Genomic DNA, 14,989 nt, shown 5'->3' with positions numbered 1-14,989 from the left:
ACATAGGCAATTAGCGGGTAGGCTGTGGCCTCTCAAAATATATTACTTTGTTTGGAAGACTCTTAAGCTGCAGCAAGTGCACAGATGTCACTGCAAAAAAAGAAGCCAGCAAGTTGTAAAGGAGAACCTGGCAAGTAAAAGCTGAAAGCCTGAGTCACACCTGTCCTACATAGTGACCTGCGCAGCTCTGGGCTGGTGGCACAGGCCACCTGCAATTCAGGGCTTTGGGTAAAAATCTGCAGTTACATACCTCCTTCCTTACAAAAAATAAATAAATAAAAGGATGTCCTTGTTGCTTAGTTCAGTAAATGAAAAATGAACTTAGATTTAGATGTCTTTGTGTGCCTTTAGCCCAAAGCAGAGGAGTGCCCTAATACAGAGCCGCCGGGCAGGCTGAGGGCATGCAGGGTGTCTGCTCCCAGGGCAGCTGCTCCACTTTAATTCAGTTACTCTTTTACTGGGGGCTCGGAGCTGAGCTCCCAGCAGGCACACAGTAGCTCCTTTCTCCCTCTCTCCCTGACCCATTAACTGTACTGCTGCTGCAGACACACAGAAAGTGGGACAGCCACTGTCACAGGGAGATCATGGCCCAAGGATGCCCGTGGCCTCCAGCTCAGCCTCGCTCTTGGTCTACAAGAGAGCCACTGCTCTGACTGCAGGTCACAGGGAGGAGGGACCTGGGTGTGGGGCTTCTGCAGGGACTACCTGGGATGCTGCAGAGGATGACATCCCTGCCACACAACACATCTGTTAGACCCAAATGCCTTCTGATAGAAATGAAGGTCTCCTAGGGCTTGCAGGGATGTGCTCCTGCATCGGGAAAAGGCAGCTGAGGGCCTGGCATAAGAAGGGCCCTGGGGTTTAGAGGTAGGTATTGAAGATGGCAATAGCTGTGATCTTTAGTAAAAACAATAAAATTATTTTTGTATATTCAAGCAGGTTTCTTTGGGTTTTTTTCTCCTCTGCTAATCCAGAGTGAAATTTGAGCCAGAAAGGAGAAACCGATGCTATACACACTGCAGACTCTTAAGTATTTGGTTTAAAATGTGTGTGAGGTCAACATAGAACATGCCTTGAAATTTGTATATTTACTGCAGTGAGTTTTCTGTGCCTTGAGTTTGCTTTCTGTGGGTTTCAGCCCACTTCACAGAATGAAATGCTGTGCATGAGAAAGAGTCCATTATGAATCTTCCCTTAGGAATTTTTTTTTTTGTCCTCTGCTTTTAAATTACAATCTGTATTATTTATGCCAATGTTTAAAATAGCTTCCTAACTTTCCCTGGTTAAAGTATTCTGAACCTACTCCAGACACATTTTACTATGCACAACTCCCACTCACCATGAGTTTTTATTTCAAGTAATTTTTCATGAAATAACATGCATCACAGCCAGAACCCTCTGTTGCTGTTACAAAGTTTTCTTTACAGTTTTCCAGCTGTATTCCCCCTCCCATGATAAACTGTATTGTCAGTATGCATTTTTATCTTAGAATAAACAAATTGCATTCCCTTAATCTCTCTTCATAAACAGTGTCCTGCCATGCTGTTATTATTATTGTTGACTTTTTTTTTGGAATTTCTCCAGGTTATTAATGCTTTTTTAATGAGAATCATGGGATTTAAAGTGTTTTCTGAGCAGTGTTTACTCAGGAATTGATAGATGTTTTCCTTTTCTATTCTTCTTTTCATCCTCTATTGCTTTTTTGTCTGACATCTTACTATGTTCAAAGCAGAGCTATGCAAACAATTGATTTGGGGGTTGCTGCGAAATCAAAACATTAAAGAAAATCTTTGTTTCAAACTGAACAAAGGCCATATTCAATCTAAAATATTTTGAATTTTGGGGGATTTATTTTTATGTTTTACCCCATTGTTAAAAGAAGAAAGGCATTTATTAGTTTTCATAATTAAAGCATCATTTTGAACAGAAATTAGAAAAATCTGATTTTACATTTTTCTGGTCATATTTGACTTCAAATCATAAATATTTTCAGTGCTCTCTGATCTCTTTTTTTGGTGACCAAATTACTATCTAAAAGATTTGTTTCCCTCAGAGTCATTACTTCAAGTACTTTTGAACAGTATTGAGTGGATAAATCAGTATGTGTTTATATATCTGTATTTATGCATAGAAATGGAAATCTATGAGAATGTCTTTATTTTAGTCATGGAAATCTCACTTACTTGATTTCACTGTCATATAAAGGCATTGGTGACTGGGTAGTGACTGGCCTCAGAAGGGGAAGGTCAAGCATAAACAACTTACTGGATCTTTGCAGATAGTGGTGTCTTTTTAAGCATCTGGCCTATTTAAGCAGTGGTATTTTACTTGCTTTTATGTATGTAGAGATCTAAATCCTGATCCTTTAGATGTCTTAACTCTGTTTTGTTTCTCCCTTGAAGTTAAGAATTCTGAGCTTGGGAAGAGCCTAGGAGAAAGGAAAAATGCATGCCCAGTCCCTTTTCCAGTAAAGAAACCGCAATACTCATAAAATCCAGCAGCCAGAACAACTAGATAGAAGTTGCCCAACTTTGCTAAAATTTTAGATTGCAGACAACAGTTTTCTCAGCTGTGTTGTGTGCAGGATGGAGTCTCCTGATGGAGGTGGGACGGTGGGAAATTCATGCCTGTATGGATTTCACCCATGTAGCAGGGGTTAATGAAGACAGGCATTCCAAACTACTAGGTGGTTTTATGGAGCTGGAGAAGCACATGACAAGCTGCAAAGACGGGGCCTCATCGCTTTATCAAGTTCTTATTGCTGGATGCTGTGTTCCTGGGGGTGTGATGGGGAGATCATGTGCAGCATCCTCCCAGTTCAAAGCTAAGTTTGGCACTAAGAATCCCAGGTGGAGCCTTTCTTTCCCCAGTAAATCAGACAGCATAAAAGAGCTGTCACTGGGTTTGTTTTGTGTGGATCCTGATATATGTGGTGTATTGTGAAACACCCACCCAGGTCTTTCAAAAGAGGCACCAAACTGTTCACCACTTTTTAAGCTGACCTGTTTCTAGGCATGCACAGAAATGAGTTTGGCAGAGCTGAGAAACTTTGCTGAGTGAGACTGGTGGAAGGTGGTTCCCAGTAGAGATGGCAGTTAGGGAGAGCACCAGCTCCAAAACTGCCGTAACTCTCCCCAGGAGCTGGAGACCTGGCCTTGTTTTGTACATTCAACCTCCAACCACTGCAAGAGGGACATGGCTTCCCCAAGGAATCTGAAATGTACTGCCTTTAATGTGGCATAAAAAATAGCAAACCTGCTTTATAATAGTGTATTTTATATACACAATTACATAAAATATATTTTAAAGAAATTAAAATTCTACCAGGTTTGTTTCATATTTTATTAGTATTATATTGTCTTGTTTCCATGCTGAGGCACTTTATTACAGGTCTGTGTTCCACCTTTCTTAGATTCTGTAAGCAATAGGAAGCTGTTGGCTTTTGAAATCTGGGCAAGCTGTGTCTGTTTGCTAGAGCTGGTGGAGTACAGCTTGACCACAAACCTGCAAGGATTGATAAGCTGAAAAAGGCTTTTTGCTTGTCATTTTTGCTTCTTAACAGTAAGAGTGAAAAAAAGCAGCAAATGATGGCAGTCATAACTTGAAATGCATTGACCTCAGACCTACCTTGGATTTGTTACTGTAAAAAATATAGTTTATGCAACCAATGGCATAAAGTTTTGCTGTTCTTTTCAACAGATGGCACTTGAACTTCATTAGTTTTTCGTAATAATTTCAACATGTGTGTTACAGTAAATATTTGATTAGCTTATGACAATTTTTGCTTTTCATCCTGAATTGCAGGGTTGTTTCATCAGTTACCCCCCAGATACATTTCTCCTTCCAATGTTTTCCCCTTGCCTGTTGAAAACATGTCAAACTGATTTAAAATGTTTTATGCATATTGAAATGAAAACCATATGTCTTATATTAAGGGTGACTATGCAGAAGCTTTCACTTGAATCAGGTTTTGCATGCAATTTCATGCAACTTCATGCAGATACACTGTGCCCTCCTCCTTGCACACGGGAACCAGATTTGGGAGATTGTTGAAGGGGCCTCTGAAAGCCCTTTGTTAAACTTCTGCCACCAACGTGACGGGAGGGCTGGGATCTTTTCCCAGTCTGTGATGAAGTTTGCTGCCTCTCTGTGTACTGCTAAGTTATCCCTGCCAAAGATGACATTTTCCAGTTCCTAAAAATACTTCTGACCAGCCTATCCATTTCCCTTCAAACAGACCAAATAGTACTGCCCGGTACATTAAAATATCCCCTGAGGTGTTACTGCATGGTTGCTTATTAAATATACTTGTCCATAGGTGGATTAATGATATAATTTATAAAACTGTCAAATGCAAGTTAGCATTATGTTATACAACTCCTAGTGTATTTTTTGAACCTCCGGTCTCAATGTTTGTATTGAGATTGGTCTAGGAAAGCAGCATCCTTCTGTCTCTGATAACAAAGAGCCTTTTTGTTTGAACATGAAGATAAGTTCCCCAGACTGTTCCCTTCTGCTCCATGAGCATATGTTCCCCCTGACAAAGGTCACTTCAGGCTGAGAAGAGTGAAATTATGGGAGACATTTTTAAGGTGTTGTTAGAATGGCTCAAGTTCATACAGAAGCACAAAAAAATAACTAGATCAGGCTGACTTCTGTATGAAAAATATACTTAAAAATACATAAAGCAGCAAAAAACTCCAACTTGTAATGCTCTTTGTCTGTTCCAACATCTGCTTTTGGCTTCTCTACAAATCAGTGAATTAGAAACAATTAAGAAAAATACAAGCCCAGATCATAGTGATATGCAGAATATGCATGATGGCTCTCAGCCAATGTCAGTAATTATTTTGTAGTGACTGTGTTTTGAGAGAAGAGCTTGATTGATTGTGGTTTCACAGAATATGTAAGTCACATTATGTATTCATGTTGACATCTGCAATGCTTATAATTTGCATTAGTGTGGTTCAGATTACTACTAAAACTATAGTACTTAGATCAGAAAACTGCTTAATGAGATTAATTATTTGATAACAATCCTTCTTTCAAAGTAAAAAGAATAAGCAAGAAAAATAAGCAAAAATCAAGATAAATAATCATTTGTAAAATTGCATTTCAATCCAAACACAGAGAAGCAGGATCTGTGTTGCAGTCCTTCCCAAAAGTCTGTCTGGTTTTGAGCTGGAAGTCTTCTTGCCCAACACGTTTGAACAATTTATGGAGACCCACGCCCAAAGTTTTTCTCCATATCCCCTCTGACTGTGTCTCTGCCAGCTGCCAGCTGTTACTGGGCCAAGCACTCAGCTGAAATGTGACCACAGACCTGTCTGCTGAGGGAGCACTGTCGAGCAGTTGGGTGGATGTCCACCCAAGAGTGGGGAGTGATGGCTTCATTCATTGCCCAGTGCAGTGGGATAGGGAAGGGATGCCTGTTGGTACCCTGGATTGAGGATGCCAGACATTGCTGTACCCAGTTTCTTGCCATTATTCGTGGAGCACAACTCACAAATGTGAGTTCGGTGACTAAACCTCATATAAAACCAGAGGGGTGATTAGGTACTAAAATCCAAGATTCACAGCAGAGATCATGCCAGAAATGCCCACAGGAGATGCCAGGGAGAAGTGCCCATCTCACAGACTTAGTCACCTGCCTGTAGTCCTGGGTGTGCCCACGTGCATGCCTTAGATTCACTGTGAACCTCCATATCAGAGCCAGACCATTTCTGTGAGTGCAGAAATTCAGCAGGTTTCATTCCTCTGAAATATGGGCAGTGCTAGTGCTGTGTCACACCTGAGCAGTTAGAGCTTGAGGAAAAGGTCTGAGTCCAGTGCCCTTTTTAGACGAAAGGAGCCCAAATCTACACTTCTCCTAGGAGTTCCTGAACCAGTGCAGCCTGTCCTCAGCTTCCTCCGCTGATGTTAGACCTCATTATAGTGGAGAGAGTGACAAAGGCAGAGCATATGGGAGCAGCTTTTGTCACCCAAAGATTACAACAGTCCATATGGAGGAGAGCTGTGACCTGTTCCTTGATTGCAAGGTATATCTGCTTTTACCCAGGTACTGTTCAGCGAGAAATTTAATAGTTAAGTCCAAAATAAGAGTCTCCCATACAATAATCCTAAGTCAAATAAGTAGTAAGTCAAAGACCAGGGACTGGAACCAAAACTCACTGTCATCTACGGTCTTGACTTTGAATTCAGCACATCTCCCACGAGGAGACTTCAAAATGGGTCATTTTTAAGGGTGTTATCTGAAGAAAAGCCTGAAATGTGAAAGCAAGATTTCACTGCTTCTTTGCAGCTTGTTTTTTCTTACATTTGTCAGTGCATGTGAGCAGTGTGGTTTTCTTTCCTAGGTCATTTTTAGTGTACAAAATCTATATTGCAGAAACAACCTTATATTAAATAGAAAAATAAAAGCAGCATTAGTGCTTTCCTGGAGATATACTGCTTATGCTGTTAAATATTGGAGCTAGAGATGTAGCTGTGACTTAAAGCTCTCAAGATAAATTGAACCAAATCTCTTAAAAATACAGGTCCTTTCAGTAGTGGGCATTACAACTGAATTCTCTCTACTTTTCCAGCTGCTTCTAATGACTTTGCTGGATATTTTTTCACACAGTCAGGCCCAAGCTCTGGGAGTCTCTAGATCAAGCTATCTAGAGAGACAGCATGACACTTATTTGTCAAGTAGCTACACCAAAGTGGTTAATATGTATGCATATTTTGGTCACTTTGCTGTATCACAGAGTGCTTTTGAAGGCAAGAAAGCTCAGTAAATTTAAATGCTTTACATTTTGAGGACAAGCTGTTACTGTCAGCACTGTTTTATTTACAGCTCTCTTTCACTGGCTATATGCAAAATCTACTTCAAGACTGATATACATATAAGGATATGTCATTTTTAAGAGTGTTATCTGAAGAAAAGCCTGAAATGTTAAAGCAAGATCTCCTTGCTTCTTTGTAGCTTTTTTTTTTTTTTTTTTTTTTTTTTTTTTTTTTTTTTTTTTACATTTTTCAGTGCATGTAAGCAGCTTGGTTTTTTTTCATTTCTGATGTACAAAATCTATCTTTTGACTCCATAAACATGATATATGTATATGTATATATGTATATGTATAGTGAACTCCAAATGACATACTGCTGAAGTTGGTGACTCAACGTGTAGCACCTTTTGCAGGAAGGGGTAAGAGTCCTTTTAAGAAGAAACTGTACCGCTGTTGTCCTTGCACTGTTGCTGCGGCAGGGCAGAGGATACAGTTAAAGGTGAGGCTTGTCCACGCCCAGAATGTGGCCGTGGTGGCCGCCCTGCGCCGCTGGGGTAAACACGCAGCGGTGCCAGCTGGAGGCGTAGCGGCCCTCGCACAGGCAGCTCCTTCTCCCGCTCCTCAATCCCGCCCCCAAATCTGTAACTGCATCAGATGCAGGATGGGAAGCCTGCCCTTGGGACGTTCCTAAGAGTCTCCCAGTTGATTCCCGTGCTGCGACCGGAGAGCGTGCGCTCCCCGCGCAGTGGTGGCAGATGCCACGCGCGTCTGCCGGACCGTGGTGGCCCTGTGCGCCCCTGCCCGGGTGGCGCTGCCCGCACGGCACGTCACGGACAGCACCGCAGCTGGCACGGGCTCCCTTCCCCTCCCTCGGGGTCAGCCGAGCCCAGTGACTGTCGCGATGCTCTCAGGGCAGCAAGGAGGCGAAAAGGCAGCACAGAGCGTGATGGTGCCTGCAGAGCGCTCTCAGCTCGGTGCCGCAGCCCACCGAGCGGTAAAGAGCACTGGGCTCTGCAGGATTGCGCTCTTGCTCCTCAGATCCCCATTCCCGGCAAAGAGCAACCCTGGAAAATGTGACGGTGTTTCCTTGGCCATCCTTGTGCTGTTCCTCCCATTGCACAGAGCAGTGCAGAGCTCTGCTCCCATGGCGTGGGCGTGCTGCTCGGAGCCCGCTGCCGGGCGGGGGGGGCCGGAGGACGGGCTGCCCAGCGTGGACACCAGCCTGGCTCCTTGGGCTGGGACACCGATGGCTGCAGCGCGGAAGAATGCGAACGAGTGAACTCCAAATGGCATACTGCTGAAGTTGGTGACTCAACGTGTAGCATCTTTTGCAGGAAGGGGTAAGACAGTCCTTTTAAGAGGAAAGTCTCTGATTGGAGCTAAACAAGTGTTACGGCCAGTTAGGACAAAGGAATGCGGGATTGAGAAATGTTAGTCTCTTTCATAGTTAGCACTAAATTAATGGGCTGTTCTGGAGCTTACATGTGTGAGTTTTTGCCGTTACATAGTCACAGTAACAAAAATAATCAACAGTCATCCTTAGGAAGCTGTCGGCCTGGAGAATGGCATTAGGAGAACGAGAAGCCACGTTCAGCTCCTGCCTGCACTGCTGCTAGACAGTTTCATGTTTTGTTATTTGTAAGACAGAAGTCATGCCTACCCAGGAGAATATGTTGCAATAGATATCTTATGGATAAATGCCATGTTATTTTGCTCAGAGATGTCTACCAAATGGGAAAAGATGTTTTTTAAAGTCTCCTAATAACATTGCTGTCAAGCTGTGCTACACACAATACTGGCTTGAACATAATTTGTACCCTTGGAACCATTACTAGCAGTGACCCCTATAACTTATAAAATGTTCTCAAAGATACTATAAATAGCCACATGCCTAATTTTAAACATAAGTAGTCTCCTGTGCTAAGTGTTAAGCTTGTGTGTAGCTGTTATTAGAACTGGGGCCAGAAAGGTTATTTCATGCTTTGCAGACACTGTTCCTGGTCTCAGATGCAGTTCAGTCTTTCAGAAAGCTCTGCTGATGGTGTGGTTGTGTTTTCAGGCTCCACTGGCTCTTACCAGCAGTGCCCAGCCCTGCAGCTCTTGGTGCTCCAAGCCAGGCAGGTCAGGGAGAGGCGATTGCTAAGCCTTGCTACTCGGCAATGCTTTCAATAGTGAGATCTGATTATGATGTGATCTACTTACCCAGAGATGAACCTTGGCTGGGGCTCCTGCTCTCTGCGCCACAGCCAGGACTTGCCTTGGGAAAGCTGCTGGTGTCTTGCAAGCGCGAGAATGTTTTGGGGACCCAAACACCAGAGGTATGACATCTGTGTGACATGTTTACCTGTTTGGGTCTTGGTTAGAAAAGTATTTTGGGGTGTATTGTGATATTACAAGAAATTATTTGGAGTGTACATTAGTCTTGTAGATGGAGATATTTTGTTTATCAGGAAAACACTTTTGCATCTTGGAACATCATGTCCCATGATCATTTTGCTTCCCCAAGGAGAGGGTCACTCTTACTTACATCAGTAAACATGATATAAATACTCTGTGAAATGAAGTGGCTTTTCTGCTTTCTTTCCCTCCCTTTGCAAATTTGCACACAGCTCTGACTTGGTTATGGGTGTGGTGGCTTGGGTCTGATTATCAGGGGCATTGCACTGGGTATGGAGCTGGTTAGAGGTGCTAGAGCTGGGTCCCTGGGATCCCCTTTTGAAGAGCTAAGCTTTGTATCTGAGCTCTTTGAAATTGGGCTGAGGAATATCATGGGATGGGCTGATGCAGAGGCACAGGGAAATGGAGGCTGGTCTCAGATGTCATGAAGTAGGGAAAGTAATGGGTTAAATCAAATCGCACCTTATCCTAAGGCCAGTTGCTAAGTGTTGCCTGATGGTAAGAATGGTTGCTGGCTGAATCAGCCTCTTTAAGGCTGTGAAGCCAGGCTCTGATAAAGCCTTTTCTCGTCTCAGGCATTCAGGGTGAGTGATACACCCTTCACTATCAGCTCTGTGTAGTATTTAAGAGAGACTGAGGACTAGAAGGTCTAGCTGCAATGAGGGAATGATGGTGGCTACAGCTGCATCTCTCCTCTGTGGAAAAGATAGCAAAAATTGCAAGTTTGCAGCTGCTGGCTTGGGGATGTCTATCCATGGGATGACACCCAGAAAAGTCCCAGGTGAGAAATGCTCTGCTTGGCCAGCTGCTTAAAGGATGTTGGAGAGTTATTTCCATCCCCTCAGCTGAAGTCACCATTCATTATTGTGGTTCAACAGCATGAGACCTGGGTATGGCATAGGACATTTGCCATTAGACTGACAGATTGGGAAAAAAATTATAGCTTTGGTCTGTTTTTCTTCCAGGGGATAAGACTTTCTTAATACATCTATCTACCTTAGCAAAATGAGAGCAGTTTTCCTTGTATATGCCAGAGCTTGTGAAATAAAAGGTGTGATCCGTAGAAAATCAGTCATCAGATGACTTGGTACCTGAGAAGCACTTGAGACCTACATGTGATTACTGGATTATTTTGAGGTTATTAGAACTGCCTCACTATGCTTCTGTACCACATGAAAACCTGCATATGTGTGTAGATAAATACATAGATATTAGCCTGTACAAGTTTATCCCGATATATATGTACATTTATGTTATCTGAGGAAACAAAACAGAAGTGGTGAGCAGTGTTTCTGCATGGTTGGAAGCATGAGAAATACCCAGTTACAGTGGTGTGTTCCTAATCACTGTGCTCCTGAAGGAGCCACGTGAGCAGCCTCATTCGTCTGTCAATGTCTGTGAGAGAGCAAACAGGTTGTCACAACAAGTGTTCCTGTCTGAGACCTAAAATGGCTTCTGTAGTGTGAGGGTTTTGTGTCCAAATGTTTTTTTTCTGCTCTTGTTGAGGTGCCAGTTCTGAAGAAATGTTGAAAATCTGGAACAAATCCAGCTCTTGTCCCCAGGGATGTTTGAAAATCTATGCAACTTCTGAAATTCACCCAGAACAGACAAAGGAAGGATGCTTGTGATTCACTGTTATTTTGAAAACAATCTTTGAGTTACAATTTCCATCATGTTTTCACTCTTTCCTTTTCCTTTCCAGGCAGTGAAGCCGATTTTAGCTCTTCAAGCAGCACAGGCAGTATTTCAGCACCTGAAGTCCATATGTCAGCTGCTGGAAGCAAGAGATCTTCTTTTTCTCGCAAGTAAGCAAAGCAATTTTTCCTAAATATTGCTAGTGCAAAGATAGACTACTGGGTAAGGTCTTGCATTTTAAAGCAATTGGGTTAACACAAGGCTCTTGGGTAGCACACTGGTGAGAACTGCAATATGAGAAAGCAAAAAAATGCTGTATTCAGTGCACAAAAATTGTCAGTATGCCAGATCAGCCGGCTTGTTGGGGTTTTTTTATTTATTCATGGCAAGTATGGAAAATAGAATCAGGTAAGGCAGAAAAGGCATTGGCTGGAGTGAAGAGAGCTGGGTGTGTTAGTTAACAGCAGTATTTCTAACCAGTTAACCTAAATATCTCAGTCTTAACAATTTGTTTTATCTATGTCATAAATTATCAGCTGAGCTTACACCTTTCCAGATCATGGTCTTATTTTTTGTTGTAAGAAGTAAGCAGTATTGCCTTTGGTGTAGGATTTTTTTTTTTTCTGAAATACCCTTGACCAGCCTATAGGCAATTTTTTTTTTTTTAAATGGTATCATAGTCATCTGTCTAAGTGAACCTTTCATGAAAGATTTCTGTAAGATTTCTCCCTGTCATATCTGAATTGCAAATTCAGACAGCTTGAGAGCACAGGGGCATTGGGATGGAGCAGTCCTGCCCACACAGTCCCTGCTGGTTACATTTTGTGGAGCAGGAGGAAGCAGTTCACAGGGGCAGGACTGGTTTCCTGCCCGATGTGGAAGAGCTGGCAGGCAGGCTGGGACGCCAGCAGGATACCCGTGTGCCTGAGTCACACCGGCGTCCTGAAGGTCGCAGTGTGCCCCGGCACACAGAGGCCGCCAGAATGAGGCTTTGAGAGTGCTTTTCTGTCTGTTCCATGAGACTTTTAGAAAAATAAACACTACTTAAGTTCCCTCTAGATTACATTCAACAAGTAAAGTTACTGGCTGTGGGAAAAAATGGTACTAAACATAATATGAAGCCCTAAAATCACCTTAATTTCAGTAAGCTTCTGTATCATTTCATATACTGGGCATTTTAATATAACTTTAAACTAGAGCATACTGACATCCTGCATTGGACAAAAGTCCTCTGTAATAAGGCTCCTTCAGATGCACTGCTATGTTAAGTACAGTCTCTGCAAGTTCTGCCACATGCCAGAGTTGATGATACACTGTATAGAGTGGAAAGAGATATCTCCTTTGCAATATGCTCTTTTTTAACTGTTCTTGCTATGAAGCACTTCAGCGTTGTCACAAGCCACAGTCCTGTACTTCATTGTAAAATAATTACAAAATCACCCAAACCGCAGCAGTGTGATGAAGGTTCACAGCAGCCACTCAACCATCTGTTCCTTATAAACTGTTCCATTTGCTGAGAAGGGAAAAAACCAAGTGAAACAATTTAAAGAAGAGCTGTTGCTTCATAGTTCTGTGGTATTTGATTTTTTTTCTATTCAAGCCTTCTCTTTTGCTGGCTGGGTTTGCCTTTTCCTGGTATTTTTGTTTGGATTTTTGATTTTATTTTTTTTAAACCTGCCCTTTCATTACCATTTAGAAGAACAACTTCAGTGGGAGAGTGAAGGTAGCAGTGTAGTAGTGTAGGATGCCAAACCAAATGAGCAGGAAAGGGACACATCCCGGGAAGCTGGTCTCAGAGCACTCCAGCCCTTGGGCAGCTGTCAGGCAGGGAGGATACCAATTGCTTTCAAGTACACACAGTTGACAGATTCTTTAATAAAGAATGGGAAGAGAAAGGTAAATATATGTATGAGAAAAACTGGAAGAAAAAAAAAGAAAATACTTTGCTTTTCTTTGTCTCTTTTAATACTATTTTGGCCTGCTCTCCATGGGGTTCAGACTATATCAAAGTGAATGAATAGCTGACCATGACAGATGAAGCACCCAGTATGCCAAAGGCAGAAAAGAACATTGGCCCAAACAAAATCTGTTTTCATTGCACACTGTGATCCCTCAGGCTGCTTGCCGAGGAGTGTGAAAGCAGTCTTACAGCAACCCTCCATGCACAGGCACCGCTCTGCAGGCCTGGCCAGGGAAAGCTGGAGTGTGGTTCTTTTGGCATTAGTCCAGACCACAGGCCCCCTCATTACTTAACAGAGTCAAAGATTTGGGGAACGTGGATGATCTGAGGGAGTCACTGGGACCTGCGCTGTCCACAGAGAGATGTAAAATGGCTGAGATTTCCTTAGAACATGTAATTCAGATTGAGAGCCCCCGCCAGTGAAAGAACATGCAGTGACTGATCATGTCAGAACTTTATTTCTTTCCAGCCACTCACAGTTATCTCTCTGGTTTATTGTTTAGAGAACTTTCTGTGTAAAATAAGACACATGGGTTGTGTGATAAGAATAATGCTTTCACCGTTTTGGTTCTTCTCCAGTCGTGGTCCTTATGGTCGAAATAATGGATCCTTATCATACAAGTCTGGAGCCAGTCCACCTGCTTCACACGGAAAGGACGCTTCATCAACACTGTGCAAAAACCATCTGAGTCCTGCTAACATCCATCAGAGTTATAGGGCTTCTTCAGCCAGCAGCAGCAACTCAGGCTCATACAAAGGAAGTGACAGCAGTCCAGTGATGAGGCAAGTCTGTGTTTCAGCCTCCTGGTGTTGGGTACATCGACACTCTCTCTGCACTGTAGCGTGGGATCAGCTGTAGGAGTTGCCATGCAGGTCATCTTGCTCCTCACCATAGTTGTAATGCCTTGTATAGGTGACTTAACAGTCAGCAAGGTTCTCAATGCCATGTAAAAGCTTTATTGTTTCAGCACTGTAAAATTCAAATTTACTTTAAGTCAAAGTCCTTTGCAGTTGGTTTTCACTCCAAGGCAGGCTATTTCATGCCATCAGTTCTCATGAGGATTTACTGGTTCATTTGTTGTAGGGTTCTTTTCACTTCAAAGAGAATTGGGTGGGGTAGTGTAGGAAACATGATACACTTGGGCAAAAATTCATCTTGCCTAGCCTTAGGCACCTCCCTAAGGAGTGCAGTTTCCTGTTTAGGAAAGAACACAGATACCTGCCAGAACATGTGACACATGTTGCAGAGGAGAAATGGCCACCATGCTGCTGCTGTTGCTGTCTCTCCCAGACAACTGAGCAGCCAAGCATGTAAGATACACACCCAAAGCTAGACAGGATGAGTGTAGATTTCAATGTGCTCAGCTTTATAAATCCTGTGTGGAGCTGGACTCAGTCCTTGGGCTGCCTCGCCTGGCTGGCTGTAGATGGGGGCCCTTGCCCTGCCTGCTCTTGGGCACACCACGCATTTGGGATGAGGGGGTGGCCAGGTATTTTAAAGTTAAAATAAAGTTAAAAGCCTCATTTGATGTAATGACACTGAAACCAAGTACAATTAATAGTAAATTTTGCACTGTAGCTACAAATCAGCTGTTTCCTCAAGTACTTTGATTTGCAAAGTGAAGTAACTTCTGTGGACACTGAGGTGCCCCAGATGAGTCAAGCTTTGCATTTATCAGTCAGCAGGATGTTTTTCATTCTGCCAGGACTTAAGAACTGTAAGAGTGATGTTATGTGATGGTTTGTTTTGGGTTTTTTCAGGCGATCAGGGAGATACAACTCTTGTGGTGACAATCACAGCATTAAGCCACAAAATCCAGAGCAGTATTTGACTCCTCTGCAGCAGAAAGAAGTGGCAGTACGACATTTGAAAACCAAGCTGAAGGAATCTGAAAGCAAACTTAAAGAAAGGTAAACATCACTTCAGAAATCAGTCAGAAAGATTTATTTGGGAACATTTACAGGTGGGAATCCTGAGTGTTTTTACTCATTTCTTGATCAATGAAGTTTCCATTAAGAAATTTGAACTGTGATCAGTCTGATTAGGTTGTTTTCAGTATTTCAGGTTTCAGAGTGTACTAATGGGATGCAAAACAATGAGTTTATTTATAAATATAGCTGTCGCTTTTTCCTTTTTGAAACATTCACAATAAAATACTTTAAAAGGACAACTTTCTACAAGTTTGATTTAGATTGAGACCTTTTATACATAGAACAGTTTCTACCTGCC

The 14,989-nt window shown here is 42.5% G+C and overlaps 1 protein-coding gene across 2 annotated transcripts in view; it reads left to right on the top strand.

The window, feature by feature from the left end:
* Nucleotides 1–14,989, top strand: part of SYBU (syntabulin) — a 40,132-nt gene that overhangs the window by 22,233 nt on the left and 2,910 nt on the right. Inside the window, exons 1-4 of one of the 2 annotated variants that reach the window (XM_053964227.1) lie at nt 8,983–9,085; nt 10,867–10,969; nt 13,339–13,542; nt 14,521–14,670. In XM_053964227.1, coding sequence (XP_053820202.1) covers nt 10,929–10,969; nt 13,339–13,542; nt 14,521–14,670 — 395 coding nt within the window. In that variant the 5' untranslated portion in view covers nt 8,983–9,085; nt 10,867–10,928. Of the gene's footprint in view, nt 1–8,982; nt 9,086–10,866; nt 10,970–13,338; nt 13,543–14,520; nt 14,671–14,989 lie in introns of those variants that run through there. The other variant, XM_053964217.1, reaches the window with a different exon arrangement.

This window comes from Vidua chalybeata, chromosome 1, assembly GCF_026979565.1.
Source record: "Vidua chalybeata isolate OUT-0048 chromosome 1, bVidCha1 merged haplotype, whole genome shotgun sequence".
NCBI lineage: Eukaryota > Metazoa > Chordata > Aves > Passeriformes > Viduidae > Vidua > Vidua chalybeata.
The sequence above is the reverse complement of the archived record's forward strand: the minus strand, read 5'-3'. Positions and strand labels throughout refer to the sequence as shown.